The 16440-nt window shown below is 41.8% G+C and overlaps 1 protein-coding gene and 1 long non-coding RNA gene across 3 annotated transcripts in view; one reads left to right on the top strand and one right to left on the bottom strand.

The window, feature by feature from the left end:
• slc35f3b (solute carrier family 35 member F3b) overlaps window positions 1–16440 on the bottom strand; it is a 47429-nt gene that overhangs the window by 4578 nt on the left and 26411 nt on the right. For both annotated transcript variants that reach the window (XM_058651703.1, XM_058651704.1), the window contains 2 exons: window positions 4352–4694; window positions 1422–1641 (listed from right to left, as the gene is read on the bottom strand). In XM_058651703.1, the coding sequence (XP_058507686.1) occupies window positions 1422–1641; window positions 4352–4694 (563 nt within the window). The remainder of the gene's footprint in view (window positions 1–1421; window positions 1642–4351; window positions 4695–16440) is intronic.
• LOC131474006 (uncharacterized) lies at window positions 10316–14796 on the top strand. Its single transcript, XR_009242260.1, has 3 exons — window positions 10316–10377; window positions 11122–11255; window positions 14226–14796. It is a non-coding gene; the product is annotated as an uncharacterized LOC131474006 (long non-coding RNA).

The raw sequence follows: 16440 nt of genomic DNA, 5'->3' as shown, positions 1-16440 counted from the left end.
TTTTACGTCCCTTATACAAAATACTTCCTCTAGAAGGGAGTGCCGAGTTGCAGGCATCAACATAGCGACCATTAAAAGGGGTTATTTTTATTGTGCTTGATACGAAATAGACTGAAACCCACTGGATTTTGGTGGCAGTGGAAAGTAAGACCACTAAATGGGGAATATGAATGGTTGGTGTTGCCGATGAGAGTGATGGAATAAAAGTCCCTCAAATAAAACCACAGCGCGCCAGAGAATAAAGCCAAGTGCCTGGCAGTCACTCTCTGTTTTCTGGCTGCAGGGATGAGCCAGGAAACTTTGGCAGCATGTCTTACAGATGTTTCCCTGCAACTGTAAGCTGCGTCTATGTAATTTCCCTGACTAATTGGACTATTAACTCTGTACTAACCCCCACGATTTCTGGTGGTTTAATCCGTCATTGTAAGCTCTCCTGCTTGGCGCACAATGACCGACAGAATTAGCGCTAAGTAAGTCTGTCTCTGTCTGTCAGTGGTAAGGACCAGCCAAAATGTCCTCACAAGGTGAAAATGTCCTCAAGGAGAGAAGTTTGTATCTGAATTTGTCCTCACAGCCGACTTCGTAGTGAGGACCCTCATAGACACAATGCATTCCCTAGCCCCTTACACTAACCTTAACCATCACAACTAAACGCCTAACCCTAACTCTAACCTAAACCCAATTCTAACCCTAACCCTAAAACCAAGTCTTAACCCTCAAAAAACACACAAACACATATACATACACCAGGAGGCATGTTTGAAAGACACAGTGATCATTGGTGGGGCTGTCTCCCAGGTTACATGTACTTAACGTGACAGTGCTATGTGTGAGGCGCGCACACATTCCACTGCCACATAGTATTTACGTTAAGATCCGCGAGGATGTGAAGGAAGAATCAAGTCAATTCACCTCCCAGGGCAGTTTCTTTATGATGATTATCAAGAGGATAGTATATGAAAGGACCATTATATGGGAGTCAGGATAAACATGAGGGATCATGGGATAGTTTACAAAACAGGGACGAAATTGACTCTCAGACACTTATTAGTTAATGTGGAAAACCAAATTATGTTGACTTTCGTCTAAATGAAAAATCCCTATTTGATACGAGTCGTTTTAGAATGTTCAAATATATGTAGATATTAAAATGAGCCTCAGAAGACTTAGTCCGTGTCAGGTTAAGCTCTACCACCATCTGAGACTGTGGTGTAGAAGATAAGGGAAGTGAGTCAAATATCCTATTAAAAGATAATATCACTCAATTCAGCTGCTTCCAAACAACAAAACTTTCAGAGGCAGTACAAGTTTTTTTTTTTTTGCACATGACTTCCTAAGAGAGTTGTTTGTTTTGTTCGTTACAGATGAAAGATGCTACAGGTGTGTAGCCCCGGAGTGTACAAACACACACACATACTCACCCTGACTCCCATGAAGCGATCTCTGAGTACAATCCAGGAGAGCAGGAAGACGAAGGCCTTGTTACAACAGAACAGCGCTGACACGTCTGTCGTGTTGATCTTCCTGAGAGCCTGCAGGTACAGGTAGTTGGTGAGGATCCACAGGAGGCCGAAAGGAGCAACCTTGGTGAAAAAAACCTTGGGGGTCAGTCCGTCGTCCCCGAAAAACCTACAGCACTCCCTGTGCAGAGACATAGAGCAAGAGTTAACGTATTATAGGATGAGGTATAACTATTTTAATACAGTACTATGATAGTGGGGGAACTCAATCTGAACAAATAGGAGTAGAGAAGCCAGAGGCTATATTTAAAAGTAATTACCGCTAAAACATTTACATTTGCATCACAGTGCATGAGGAATCAACTTCACTCCAGTAAAGTGCCTTGTTAATGAAACTACTACCTGGGCAGCTGATTTGTCTATTTCAATATAGTGAAAGTAAACAAAGTCAATATCTCAGCAGCTACCATGTAAGGACATTGTAAAATCATAATAATAGCTTTTACAACTAGTACAGATAAATACACTATACAAGGAAATACATGGTACGATTCTTGACTTATGTTAGGTTGCAGTGTTGTACAAAATAGTACAAATACTTTGTTACTATACTTAGGTACAAAATACATGTATGTGTACTTTTTTATTTTGTTATTTATATCTCTAGCCAATTTTACTTCTGCTCCACTACTACGTCCTCTAACTATTATTCCTTTCTTGGACCCCGTCTTTAAATATGCAAAAAAGGCTGTCAGTTCTCAAATATTTGTCATGGATGAACACAATATTAAATCGTGGCTGATAAATCTAAAGCTATAGACCAGGCGTTTGGTCTTATTTTGAAAAGGTTCGAGATATGGCTGCCTCTGTAAACACGTAGCTCACGGGTTCATTGTACACATGCAGTTTACTCTAAAAGCACTCGAGGCTGTAAAAGTGACGACACATCAATAACTGAGGAGTGGTGTGTTTCTGGCAACTGAGGAGCAGTTACTGTATGCATCGGCTCCACAGAGTTGACTCAGCACTAATAACCTCTCCCTCTCCCACATATTTAGTGACGATGACGTTAAAGTGCATCACACATTTCATCACAGACACTTCATACACAATAATGAATACGTGGTTTGTTCCGACCTGACTGTGGCACATGATTTACAGCTCGACAGCAGCTGACCGAGGTGGTTTGAAAGCAGATTTGAATGCGTCGAGCAGCTCGTGAAGTCAGCAGTTACAATTTTAAAGGTCATAAATATGAGGATTTGATTTTCTATCTCAGTCATCAACTATTTGCTGTGTCAACATATAGTGGAGTAAGGGCATCCTCTGCAGAGAATGAATGAGTCACGCTCTCGTCTTTGTTTTGGTGGCCACTGAGTGTAACAATGAATAACTCAGAACTTCTCAAACTACAACAAAGACAAGCACCGACTCCTTACAAACAAAACACCAACCTAATTTCTGCTTCACTTCCCTCCTTCTACAATCTGTCAGGTAAATCTCAACTCAGCGCACAAGGGAAGATAATGAGCAGGTGCAAAAAGAAAAGGAGCATCTGCCTCTAAGAGTTAAAATCCTCTCCACTTACATTGACTACGAGAGAAGCAAGACATTAATGGTGTCAGATTCATTTCTTGCACATTGGCCACTGCTTTATATTAAAAGATAGGACAGCTATTACAAATGTTCCCTGATTGTCTTTGGTTCTTGGCATTGTCTGAGATTCACCAGCAAGTGCACTTTGAATGAACACAAAGGAAACACAGTGTTTGATAGTCGGAGCTCATCAGCCCCAGCGGAGCTGCAGGAGACCCAGATTCTCGCATAAGCCCTCAACAAAAAAAAACAAAAACCCCAAAAGAATAATGACATCACAGAAGAAATATAGAGTCCTCAGTTCACCACCAACTGACAGAAACAAAAACCCAGTTTTCTGTAAGGCCATAAATAATAGACTAATAATTAAACTGGGAAAGTACCTGTATACACTTTCTTTGTGTTTGCTGCTTCATTACCGGGGAGTGACTGTGTTCAACAAACCAGTAAATGCAAAAGGAATATGAACATAATGCTGATTAGAAATGTGTTTTAAATGTAACTTAAGGAAAATACTGCCATGCTTTTTTATTAGCCTTAGAATAAGCCTTTTATGTAAGAGTCTTAAGTAAGAGTAAGTGCTTTTGCTTTTTGAAGCTGATGCTTAATACACAAATGAAGATGATCCATCTCATTTCTGGTATGCAAAGTTCCCCGTAGTTCCCTGACATGCTTGGTAAAGAGGGTGAGTAAGCAGAGGACTCCTCTGTTTGTTAGAATCACACAGTCTCACCATCAGAGGTCACTAATTCTTACCAACTGGACTTTTTTCCTTTTCTTGGCCTGTCTCTTTGTAAGTGGAGGTTATCATAAAGCCTCTGCATTCGCACATTCCCTTTGGCTTTTCATCAGTTTCCAATTTCGGCGGTATGTGCGCATGCATCTGAGCTGGGGGTTACACAGCGAGACTATTTGACACCATCCGAGAAAAACAACTTTCCATCAAAATAAGCCCCGTGAATCCTGCATTACATTTACAGAGGCTGCTGTTTGGAACAGTGCTTTCACTTGTAAAGATGTGAAATTGCAATAAAGAGCTAAACTCTAAAAATTGCTCTTGAGCTGGAGCTGACGTGATATTTGCTGTTGATGTTTTTCCTCCTACTTCACTTCACATCATCATCACGTTTGGCTGATTAAACATAAACAAATTAAACCTTTGATATTCAAGCGGTAAATCAATGTAATACAACATTATTTGATTTGATTTATTTTGAGCCCAGTTAAAATTCTATAGTTCACCTTCTTCATCGTAACTCCAGCTGGAGGCAGGGTGACAGTGACCTTAATCTCACCTGAATCTCTGTCTGGGCGTCTGCCTCTCTGGACTTTTGCACAGGTGACCGATGTAGTAGAGAGGAAAGAAGAGGCAATTCCAGGTGGTGGCGAACCAGGTGAGGGTGAAGGGCGCATCAAACTGCTTAAAGGTCAGCTTGGCCAGTTGGGTGGCGCCTGCCCAGGAGGAGCACACACACATCACCATGACGACCCCCCACAGGGCCTTCTGCACCTGCACAGTCGTTACCCTGATGCAGCAGTGGAGCCTCCGTCTGTTGGTGCCGGCCTCTGCCCCCGAAGAGCCACCGGCCGCCTGAGCATCTGTGGTGCCGACCACGTTCTCCCTTGCGCGGTCTTCTCCTGCAGAAGGACACGTTCAAAGGTTACGCAGACTCACACTCACACTGAAACTTTTTTTTCATTTTCAACTTTAGCTATCACAGCAGTGAGTTATGACTCCAGCACATTTTTGAATAAATTAAAACTCAGCTCTTCCAGCTCATGACTTTCTCGTCCTTAGAAGAGAAACACAATGGACCACATTGTGCTGTGCTGTCACAGCGTGTGTATACAGTTTATATGCATGAGTAGAAAAATGTTATATAAATGCATATTGTGTATCGGGCACAGCATACTTCCTGCAGCTTACAACAATGGCTTAAAACAATCAAAACTTGTAACCACAGATTGGCAGCACACCAACATTTGATTACAGCACTGTTCCTGCATTTTTCTGCCACCACACATTATGAATTGTTGTATCATGTGAATTATTGTATTCTATTACACCTGCCAAGAAACTACATGCTTAAACCAGCAGCTATGATGCTGTGAGCAGTGTGAAACAAGTAGCTTAGCTTTCTACATGGACAATTTCCCATTATCTTCATCTTAACATGTTAAATCTGCGCTAAAAGCTTATGTGCAACAGAGGAGTCTTGAGTGACATGGGTCAAACACGCTTTGCCATTATTTTGCCACTTATAAATAGCTATTTTCACAATGTAATTGAACCTGGATGTAATCATTCGGACATCTGAGTTATAAATATGGTGATCGAGTGTGACAGGTGGCAGCCACACAAAGGACAAAAGAGGACAGCACTGATATCTAATCCAAGACCTCCTATTCACCTCACAGTGCCATGTCTCTGTGTGTGCGTGTGAGTGTGTGTGTGTGTGTGTGTGTGTGTCAGCCTGTGAGCAAAACAGGCCCATATAAAAACACTTTTCTCTTTTTTCCACACCTTCTATTACTCATGTCAAAACCTGACAACCTCCTTATTTCTTTAGTAACGTGTAAACTGAATCAAGGTGTTGGAGAGTTGCTTTCTGTCCCACACACACTCCCTCAATACTTCAAATCTAATCTCACTTTCCAAAGTTATTTTGTTCCCTCAAGTTTACTGAACTTACCCATAAATACTGTAGGTGAATAACAGCTATTGTCTCATTTATACAATTCTGACATAACTTCACAGTCGTGTGTGTGTGTGTTTCAAAGTGGCACTAAGGTTGTCAAAAAAGCACCAAAAATGTTTAATTTGATTGTCATTTTCAACAGTATTGATACCAATTGTGCTGTCTCCACCTCCTCAGGTTGACACACAACTTTACACAGCACCACAGCAGACAGACAGACAGACAGGCAGACAGACAGACAGGCAGACGCACACACAGCTACTCCCCTAACTAGCAGCTGACCCCACAAATTAAACACTCCCTCCATGAGGGTTGTGGTGGAGACGGAGCCAGTCAAGACGGGGTACACCCGGGACAATTTCCTAGGCCACTGCAGGTTCCCCTTATCCATAAGGAAAAGAAAATCAGACTACAGGGGCGGGACATCTTAACAGTCCACCCCATCCTTCCTCTGCATGGAATTGTGTTGCTATGGAGTTGGGCTGGAGGGAGAATCTGCTCCCCCCCCTCCATTATACTGATGCAATGTCTCTCTATCCTACCCACATGCATAGCATAAATAAATCCATCCATCCATTATCTGGCGCTTTATCCACCACCGGAGGATTTATTATTATAAATAATAATATTTAAGTATTATCCTTGCTTCCTTTATCTGCTAATGCAAACTGTGTCCAGGACCGGTACCTGTCCTTGTGCTGAGAACCTGTAGAGAAGGAGTGTATTGTACTGTCAAACTTTCTAGTATCAAACTATAACAAGCAAAGTGGAAAATTAAAAGTATCCCATGCCTGTCACACACACACACACACACACACACACACACACACACTGCTCCATAGATCCTAACAAAACATTATTAGTAGAATAGTAATGTAAAAAATGTAGCATCCTCCTCCTCCTTCACCGGTCCACAAGCTGCTGTCGGGAACCTGCTAATGTATGAATGAAACATTAATGTGTCTTGGCTGAGTCCACATGTGAAGTATTACCAGTAAGGCCCGAGAATAAATCAGTTTAGACTTCTGCAACTGCAACACCACGACTTTCCAATCGGGGAAGTGAGAGGAGAAAACAGAAAACACTAAACTGCTCTGTTTAATAACAACTGCATAAAATGTGCCATGCATCATCGGCAGCTTTCTGCCTTCCAACAAGTTAAAAATGAAGGATCTCCCTAATGGTGTTTCCAGAGGTAATAATGAGCCTCAGGGAGTGTTTATCTGTACTGTATACTGTCGACTAAAATACAGAAAGCACCTCAGACGAACTCAGAGAGACAAGAATAACACGAGCTCGAACCGGAGATTGTTAATTGCCATGCAGCACTGACGACACCGTCTGTCCTCGTGTTAATATGAGGTGTGTGATAAAATGAACAGACACCGACAGTATTGGCTAATTTAAGTGGCTCGCTGCATAATCTAATGAATGAGCCATACGAGGGCATCCATCACGCCCACTGAGGCGACTCACTCTTCCCAGAAGAGCTGCTTTTGACCTTGCCACGTGTTCTCATCGTGTCATAGATTAACTTCACTGATGACTATCACCTCTAATGCTACCGCTGTCTGCTGCACACACACAAGACATTCATCTTCTGTTTCCAAATGTACATCTGCCACTGCAAGAGCACTTGATGTCAGTGCCGCAGCAAACTTGGCAGCTGTGAAGAGATGACTCAAGCTCATTGCATTTAAAATGATGCGTCAGCAAAGCCCCAGAATGGACACAGACACACACATGGATGTCTGTCAATGTCTCGGGGAACAAGGGTGAGAATTGAGTTTCTCTATTCTGAGCTCCAAGCCTCGTTGTCCCGTTGTGAAGGTCATATCGTGTTTACGATGCCCAGCTTTTGTCCTTCCTGGGCTTCTGTCCCACATCCCATGGTCCTGGCCACTGCTCTGTACTGCAGCACAGTTTAATCTTCCAAATGCAGTAATGGGCCAAGCCAATCAGCCCCCAGCGAGGCACTGGGTGCCCAGCAAAGCATTTCCAGCCCTTGCACATGTGAAGGGACTGCGTGAGGCGTCGTGACAACATCAGTATAACTGTCACGCAGCCTGCACTTATCACTCACTATGTTTCAGCTTCTTAGTAAGCGTATGTTCGTAGGCGGGTTCCAGTTTAGCTGGTTTAGCTTTGAAATATTCAAAGGGCATAAAATCTGTCTCCTCAGCAGTCCAATTCATTTACCAGCCTAGGTTTCCGCCATGCCTTTGTCACTGTTGTCCTTTGTGTTAAATAGAGGTGGAAACTGTGGTACATGTTCAGAACGCCAACGCCATCATGAGTCAACCCTGGTCTGAGTAAATGTAGGAGTAGTAACCTTCTAAAAAAACATAAAGCCACCACAAAATGAATAACTGTGTAAAATGTATAATATAATACTAATAAAAAGGTGCAGAACAGATAAAAGGAATAATAATACCAATCTAAGGAATGATCTCATTACTTGCCCTTGTGGTAAGTCATACTTTGGTAAAAAGGCATTTAACGACATGAACTGCAGAACACCGAAGCACAGTTTGATACAAAAATGTGAACTGAATTAAATCATCTGATTTCCTCTCGCAGGTTTATTGGGAGTGAAAAAATATTCCTCCTCTCAAGAGGAGGTCACTTGGAGGAGATAGGTTTTGGATTCATCGTTTTCTGTCACCACATAGACTCATCATTGACTATAACCTTCTTATAATGAGCATTTTTCCCTCCTTTGATTCATAGTCGTACAGTTCAAAGTTACATGTATATAAAATGTGCTAAAACCTTGTTTGTACATCTATTAGAAATCGTTTTTTGGTATTGGTATGTTCCAGTGTTCCTTAATCCTGGTCCTGGGTACCCACTGCGCCTCCATGTTTTACATGTTTCCCTGCTCCAACACACCTGATTCAAATAAATGGGTCGTTATCTTGCTTCTGCAGCTTGCCGATGAGCAGACTTTTTGAATCATGTGTGTTGGAGCAGGGAAACATGCTGGGCAGGGAGTCCTGAAGACCAAGACTGAGCAACACTGGTATGTTCTCTTTCTATATGTCAAAATAACCCTTGATTGAGTGCCCCCTCCGAACAGGTGGAGACTAATTTTTGGAAATGATAGCACACGTGTTAAGTAGGAGTGACCTACATTATAAATGAGTGCCAGCATCACAATGTTTCTGGTCTTGAAGAGGCCTGAAAGTCAAAATGTCATCACTTAAGCCTTATACTTATATCATTTTGACTCCAAATCACATCGTGTATTAGTTTTCAGTTGGACTGACATGTTTATGTGTATTTTTTAAAGGTCCAGTTGTGACACAAGAAACTCGTGGATTGGATTGAAACGGTGCTCATTCCACTGTTATCTACAGCACCGATTCAGTGCTTTTAAAGACAGAAAAACTCCTTTCACACTTAACCTGACTCGGTGACTAACGACACCCTTTCAACCTTGACCACTGGTGATGAACAGTGTGGAGCAGTGCTGAACTCATCAATGTGCAGTGTGGGTCAGTGGAGTGAAAGACACCACAAATGACATCTGAGGCCGTTAACCAGGTAGAGCCTCTGTACTGTAAGTGCTGAATAATGAACCGTAACCATTTTAACCTTATCGGTTTGTAATCAAATGTCAACTGTCAAGGTCGGCACCGTGACGCCATGGCGACTGCGGTACAGTAAAAACCCTGCAGTGCAATCGTTGCTCTAATTTCAGGTGTAAAAATGAAGCTTTGTGAGCACAAACATAGACTTTAGAGTAAGACTACTTGCAGAGTAGAGACTGGTTAATTGCTTTATCCACATAAATTTAACAAACCACTGTAAAACGACTGGAGACAGGAACAGAGTGTGTGCATCCTTGCAGGGATCCACTGTGACGGCTGTATCGTGCTCCTCTTTGTTGCTTCCTCAAATACATTCATCCCACCCACACAGTTGAATTAAAGCCAGTCTCAGGAGTAAAGGGGGTGTTAAAAGAAGATTCTGTCACAATGCTTATTTGACACAAACCATATTTCAGACAAAAAAAAAGTATGACACTTCTTTACCTGTGTGAAAAACTGTAGGTTGAAAAACACTGAAGACACAATAAATCAATATTTATCTCGGGGCATTTGTCTGCTTCTAGTTTTAGTTCACTGAGCGCCACATAAGCTGGTTATTGAGCACATGTCCTACTCCCGGTAGGGTCACAGCGCTCCAATTGGTGTCGAGATTTACTAGCCAGTCTCACAGTTTCCCCTTCCATCTCACCACATGCTTCCCTGCAGCCTAGTTCCCACTCCAGCTCCACTCCCTCACCCTGCACACGCTGCACTGCAGATCTCTCCTGCTGATTTCTGCAAATCCCAAACGTGCCAGCAGAGGCCTGCCTGCCTGCCTGCTCTCACACTTCATAGAACCTGTCCACGATACACACACACACCGCTATGTCCCTCTGTATCCCCAGGCACAGGCCACCACCCACACCATTCGCCACCCTCTCTGCTGCCTGGATTCTTCCAGAATACTAAGAACAAAGATTCTTGCAGGCGGCAGTGAACGACAGCATCGGGCTCTGTGTGTGTGTGTGTGCCGAACTTTCCAGGCTGACCTCACAGCTGTCCAGAACGCTTCACTGGGATCAAAGTGAGGTAAGAGAGAGACGTTAGTCTGTTGGGTAAGATCTCTGTGGGAGTGAGAGTGCACTGCAGAGCTCTGCCTCGCTGATTCAACAGGGTAAACAGATCAATCACTCATACACACTTCTGGACTGTCTTACCGTCGAGCCAAGACTCTGCTTGGTGATGAATGTGAATTGACTGGTGCAACTTGCATGTTCTGCCAAGAACTCGTTTGACTCACACAGGTTATATACATACTTAAATTGGCACATTAAAAGAAACGTTAAAAATGAAAAGCCCAGTACATCTTCATTTGAAAAGTTTTGCATAACATCCTGCCAAAGATTTCCATGCTGAACTATACTTTATTTGCATGGATAGATGCAGTATGTAAAAATACTATAGATTTTCTACAATGTGGGTGAAATTACCCTTTAAATAAATCTTAAAAGTAATATTTTAGATGACAGCCAATCATAAAACAGACAATCATCTGCTTAAAACTTGTTTTTGGCTGTCACACAGCATCAATCACTGAATTTATCCTTATTTTTTTAGATCCCCTAATCATCATGACTTGAGCAAAGTCATCGTGACTTTGCTTTGTCAGTTCTGAAATGTCAAATGTACATATTTAACAGAGTCTCTTTTTCAAAGTAAGACAATATCTCCTGCAGGAATTTGTTATGAACTGTAATCTATAAATGTCACTTCACTTGCGCTGTGGCAGACAGTCAGCAGTCACAGACTTTGTCATCTCTGTCTCTCTGACAGACACACCAGGGGTCTTTGATACTTGGCTGTGACAGCCTGCTCAGGACAAGCTGTCAGTCAGAGACCTTTCAACACACCAGGGCAGGCTCATCTGACAAGAGGCGTCTCACTCGACAACACATACAGGAAGACAGGTAAAAAAAAAACACACTGTTGCGTCAAAACAAGCGGGAAGGTGGGACCACATGGGCCAATGGGACAAAGGCTCAAGAGGGCAGACAAGGGCGGGTTGATGGCTGTTACTGATCCTGCTCTTCTTAATTCCTTGCTGGTTTCTCCTTCAAGCTCAAAGGACACTGATGCAACTTCCTCACACTTATAATTAGTCACTGCACTGACCTGCCCTGCTGCCTCAACAGACTCTCATGATGGAGGTCAATGCTGCCGTGCCCAACGTGTCTCTGTGGTTAGTGACACGGAAAAACAGAGTGTGCAAACAGGTGTTTGTGTTACACGCTCACTGGCCACTTTTATAACCGCCAATCACATGGCAGCTTCTCAGTGCATTTAAACATAGACACACAATTTTGTAGATTATGTTCTACAGATCTACTGGGATTTAAACACACAACCATCTGCAGAGATTACAGAGAATTATCTGGGCTACAGCAGCAGAAGACCACACTCATGCTACTTTATTAGGTATTCTGCGTACCTAATAAAGTGGCTGGTGTCTGTATGTGTCAATGTATGCATTTACTGTCATTGAGCACTAAGGAAACTGTCTTACAGTTTCTTATACATTCCCTAGTCTGAAAGCACCCCTTTCTCTTTTTCTTGCCGTCGCCGACAACAGTGAATACATCACGACTGACCTGTAGTTTAACAGGCTGGAGTCCCAGCACATTCTGCGACAAATCAATACTTGAAAGATGGTCCACACTGTCCCTGAAGCAGTAATGGGTAAAAACTCACAAGTGTCAACTCTTGAGTGCTGCACCTTAAGGCCACTGGTGACTTATAGGTGACATAACACACATAAACCTAACTTGTGACTCTGCAATTTTCAAACATAACTGCTTCTGCTGATGATTATTTTTGAAATTGTATGATAAAAAAAACTACAGTATCAAACAACACTGAGATGGAGTGAACTGCCAACTCAGGCATTTTTAAACATGAAATGCAACAAAGCACACAGCACAATTTTATGCTGACATTATTTCCACACTGGTCACAGTTAGGACCAAGACTGCCACTGAAGGCATGATGGAAATATTGTGTTATTTCAGCTCTGTGTGAGGCAACATTACTATTATAACATCTGGCTGCATTAAAGAGCATACAGTGTATACAGAACCCTGAGGAAAGCTTGCAGCACAAATCCCTGAATTTTATATATAAGATAAAATACTGTGACTAAAATGAATCAATTTAGCCTGTAACTTCAACCCATCTGTTTAATAAAATCTCACTCATTACACTTTAAAACTGATAGATTTCTCCTCGCCAACACTTGATAAATCTGAGCCTCAAACGAAACAAAAGCCCCGTCATTGTGTATTCAGTGCACGCTCATAGAAAGAGAAAGGTCTCTTTCACTTGCTTTTAAAATAAATGAAGACTGAAGGAGAAGCTTCATTCCTTCATTCAAGTCTTTTAACTGCCTTCAAAGTCAACTCCAGTCCATTCAAGAGATGAAAGTAACCTTTAAATGAGGCTTGAACATGAAAAAGAAAAATGTCACCACTGCTTCTGGTGATATTAACACCAGGTTAAATTCCTTTTTACTGCATCAAAAATTGAGCCAAAAAAACCCACTCACTCTGTTGCAGAATTGATATTTTACACAGCACCTTTAAAGTTCTTCATGGTTTAGCCTCTAGTTGATGTTGAATATCTATGCTGCAAAGCTATACTTGTTATTCTTCAGTCCTATTCTCACACACTAAAGGTGAGTGAACTTTTTTTCAGTCACGCTCCCTCAGCTTTGGAACTCGCAGCCTGACGATGCGAGGCTGCAGAATCAGAAGTTGAAAATACTGAACATGACACAAGAGTCTATACTTGTGTCCTTTGTGAATGTGCTTCAAGTAAAAGATGTCACAGAATTTTAAAAAAATAGAATTGAATGCCTTTATTGTTATTGCAAGCCATGCAAACCACAACATTAGCGCTTGTAGCATTAAAGAAAAACACACAAATGGAGACACAAGACATAATACCAGACATATATAAATGTAAAAAATAAATAATTAAATGAAAAAGTGCTAGTAAAATTAACAGCGGCATGAAGAGATTACATTAAGGTGTGTGTTTGCAGTTATATTAAAATTGAATATTAAGATTAAATTAAATGAACAAAATGAGTGACTGTACTATATACACTTATTTTGCGACACGCACATACATGCAGTGCATAACATCAATATCCACACACAAAAAAAGAATCAGTCAGTCCTCCATCTCTGAAACCATAAGCAGATAGAATAAAACAAACTAATGGACTGTGCACAATAAATAAAAAAAGCCCCAATTGTCTGTGTAAACTCAATACTCTGTGAAATGAGTCACCTGAAGCTCTACCTGTGTGTTTGGATAGTTATTATTTCCTATGGTTCCATGGTTATAATGTGAGGTCAGATGCATGGCCTGAGGAAAGGTTCACGTCTGTGCTTCTGATGGCAGTGGGAGTGAAATATGACCATTTTCATGTGTGTGACATACAGTATGTCCACAGATTAAGGCATCATGGCTAGAATAACGTTTCAAAAGAAATCAATAATTATCATCCATGGGCTACTGAGTGGGTAGATTTGTCACAAGAATACATAAATGAAAGGGTGATGATGGTGGTGAATCAAACCTGTGGCTTTGGGAGACAGAATGAATCCAAGGAATGGACTTTAGTTACAAAAGACAATCAAAATAAAAACATTAGAAAGACTCTGAGATGCTTGATGATAAATGATGGTGTGTTGCCAGCCTTGAGTTACATTTATACTACTAAGTCTGGTGCCAGGAATTGATTGGTAGTTTCTCTCAAAGGGAAATCAAAGCTGTATCTGGTGTAAGGAAATGTCCAGTGAATCAGTGACATGCAGGAAAAATAGAACTGGATGCTGAAATCTACTAGTGTCTAACTATTAAATGCATCTGTTCAGACTGTGTCCTGGCCGAGCCCAAACAGATCAACTTCCTCTGCCCATCAAACCTTCATGTGTGGGAATAGGCGTATACACTGGCCTGTCCACTTTGCTCAGAGTGGGGGAACCCTGGAGGACACATTGAGCGAGATGCTGCACCGTTACAGATGGAGACATGACCAGGTCTTTCTTTAGTGCAACTGGAGGATCAATCAGCACGAGAATCGAGCAGGACAAGGAGACCCAGCCCTTCGCAGCAAACCATCGCTTTTGTCAGAGCGGGCAAACGGCCAAGAACAAAGGCAGACATACGTTTGCCTCAACAAAGATTTGGCTGCTGATGGTGGACCTAGAGCGATAGCTCAAGGATCTGCAGCAGAATGCCAACACCACCTTAAGGGGTCCACCTTAAGACCCCAGAAAGCACGTCATGCTCTGGGAATTGACAGTGCTGTGGAAGGCTCGTTCAGGAAAGCTCATCCAATAATGGTATGGTCAGAGAATTTAGTAGTGGTTGCAGTCTGATCTCTATTCACCTTGCTGGTGTACTGAGGGAGCAGGGAGAGGAGAAGAGACATCCACAGCTCTAATGATGAAGCAGAGACAGCTTGGCTGTATGTCACAGTATCTGCTCAGATTGTGCACTGCCACATTAATAACATACAGTACATCACTAATGTTACAGCTAACTGGACACACATACAGAAAGAAATACAAGGTTTTGGACCTGGAGCTTTGGACCGTGGCCCCTCCAGTGTGTCAAGCGTTCATCTTATAAACTACACAGTTTTTGACTTCCTTCAAATGTGTCAGCCCCCAACACAAACACTTTCCTAATTCTTCCTCTACCCACAGCTTCTGTTAATTCTAAATTTAGTCAAAAAGCTCGTCAAATAGCAGCCTGCCACCTCACTTATGCTGAAAATAAAATATTGTGCGCTGACTTTCTCGCTAATAGGCTTAAAATCCTTGGTAATCCAGCAGTACTGATTATGCTTTACAACGACTGAATGTGCTGCAACACAGGTTAAACAGCCACAGGAGCACATCCATATCTGCAGTGTCCGTGTTAAACGGCAAAAGAGTTCCTCATTTATATTCCAGCAGCTGGTCCAGTCATAAATTATGAATAATGAGGCATATTCACATATTTTCATGTTAATAGACCAGTCTGCTGTGAACTCAAACTACTGGAGTTAAACTCCACTGGGCTTTTACTCAGCAAGCTCTGTTGTTTCAGCTTTGACAGAAACTACTTTATGACAGTGTGAGAGATGAATCATTTGAGCTATCAACCAAACAGCGTTTTGGAAATTAGCTCCACTTGCTGCTGTATCACATGATAATTAATCACCTGTGTTTTGTATGAGTTTTATCTACGTGTAAAACACAGCTGACAACTACTTTTTACTGTAGCCAATCAAGGAAATACAAATCGGCATATTTTAACACGTCATGTATTTTAATTATATGAAATAAGATAACATTATGAAAATTACAGGTATTAAATGGTGGTGGGAAAGTAAATATATCTAATCAATATTTTTTTTATCTCTAAGCACCCAACAGATGTCTGCACTGCCTCCTACTTTTTTTTAGAAGGGTGTTTTGAAATGAGCAGCCAATTTAAGCTCATGTGCTAATGGGAAAAAAACTTAACTTAAGATATGCAACAGTGCTTATAAGTGTAGATTAAAAAGATAACAGTGCTGCGTTTGCACAAGTGAGGCTGGAACATCAGAGAGGAGACGTGCTGTTCGGAAGTTGGAGAGCGACGGCACAGAGCTTGTTGAAGTCAGGACAGGTGTTGATATATACACACACACACACACACACACACACACACACACACACACACACATACACAGGTTTATGCAGCATTGATTGCATAAACTTAATCCGTTCCACCAAAATTAGGTTCTGCCTCATCAGAACCTGGATTTGGTCTCTGTGAGGACTCCTACCTGGTCCTGACAAGGTCAGTGAACACACACACACGCACACACACACACACACACACACACACACAAACATTTGCACAGCTATGTTACCCTTAACCTAACCTTAAATTCCTAACCATAACCTTAAACTTAAACCTAATACTACCCCTAACCCCTATAGCCCTTTTATGGTATGGCAGAGTGAGGAACAGCCACAATGTCCTCACTTTCACATACACCCTTTCTTTCTGTATCCTTTATTTATGTATATATATATATATATATATATATAT

The sequence above is a fragment of the Solea solea genome, chromosome 15 (genome assembly GCF_958295425.1).
Source record: "Solea solea chromosome 15, fSolSol10.1, whole genome shotgun sequence".
Classification (NCBI taxonomy): Eukaryota; Metazoa; Chordata; class Actinopteri; order Pleuronectiformes; family Soleidae; genus Solea; species Solea solea.
The sequence above is the reverse complement of the archived record's forward strand: the minus strand, read 5'-3'. Positions and strand labels throughout refer to the sequence as shown.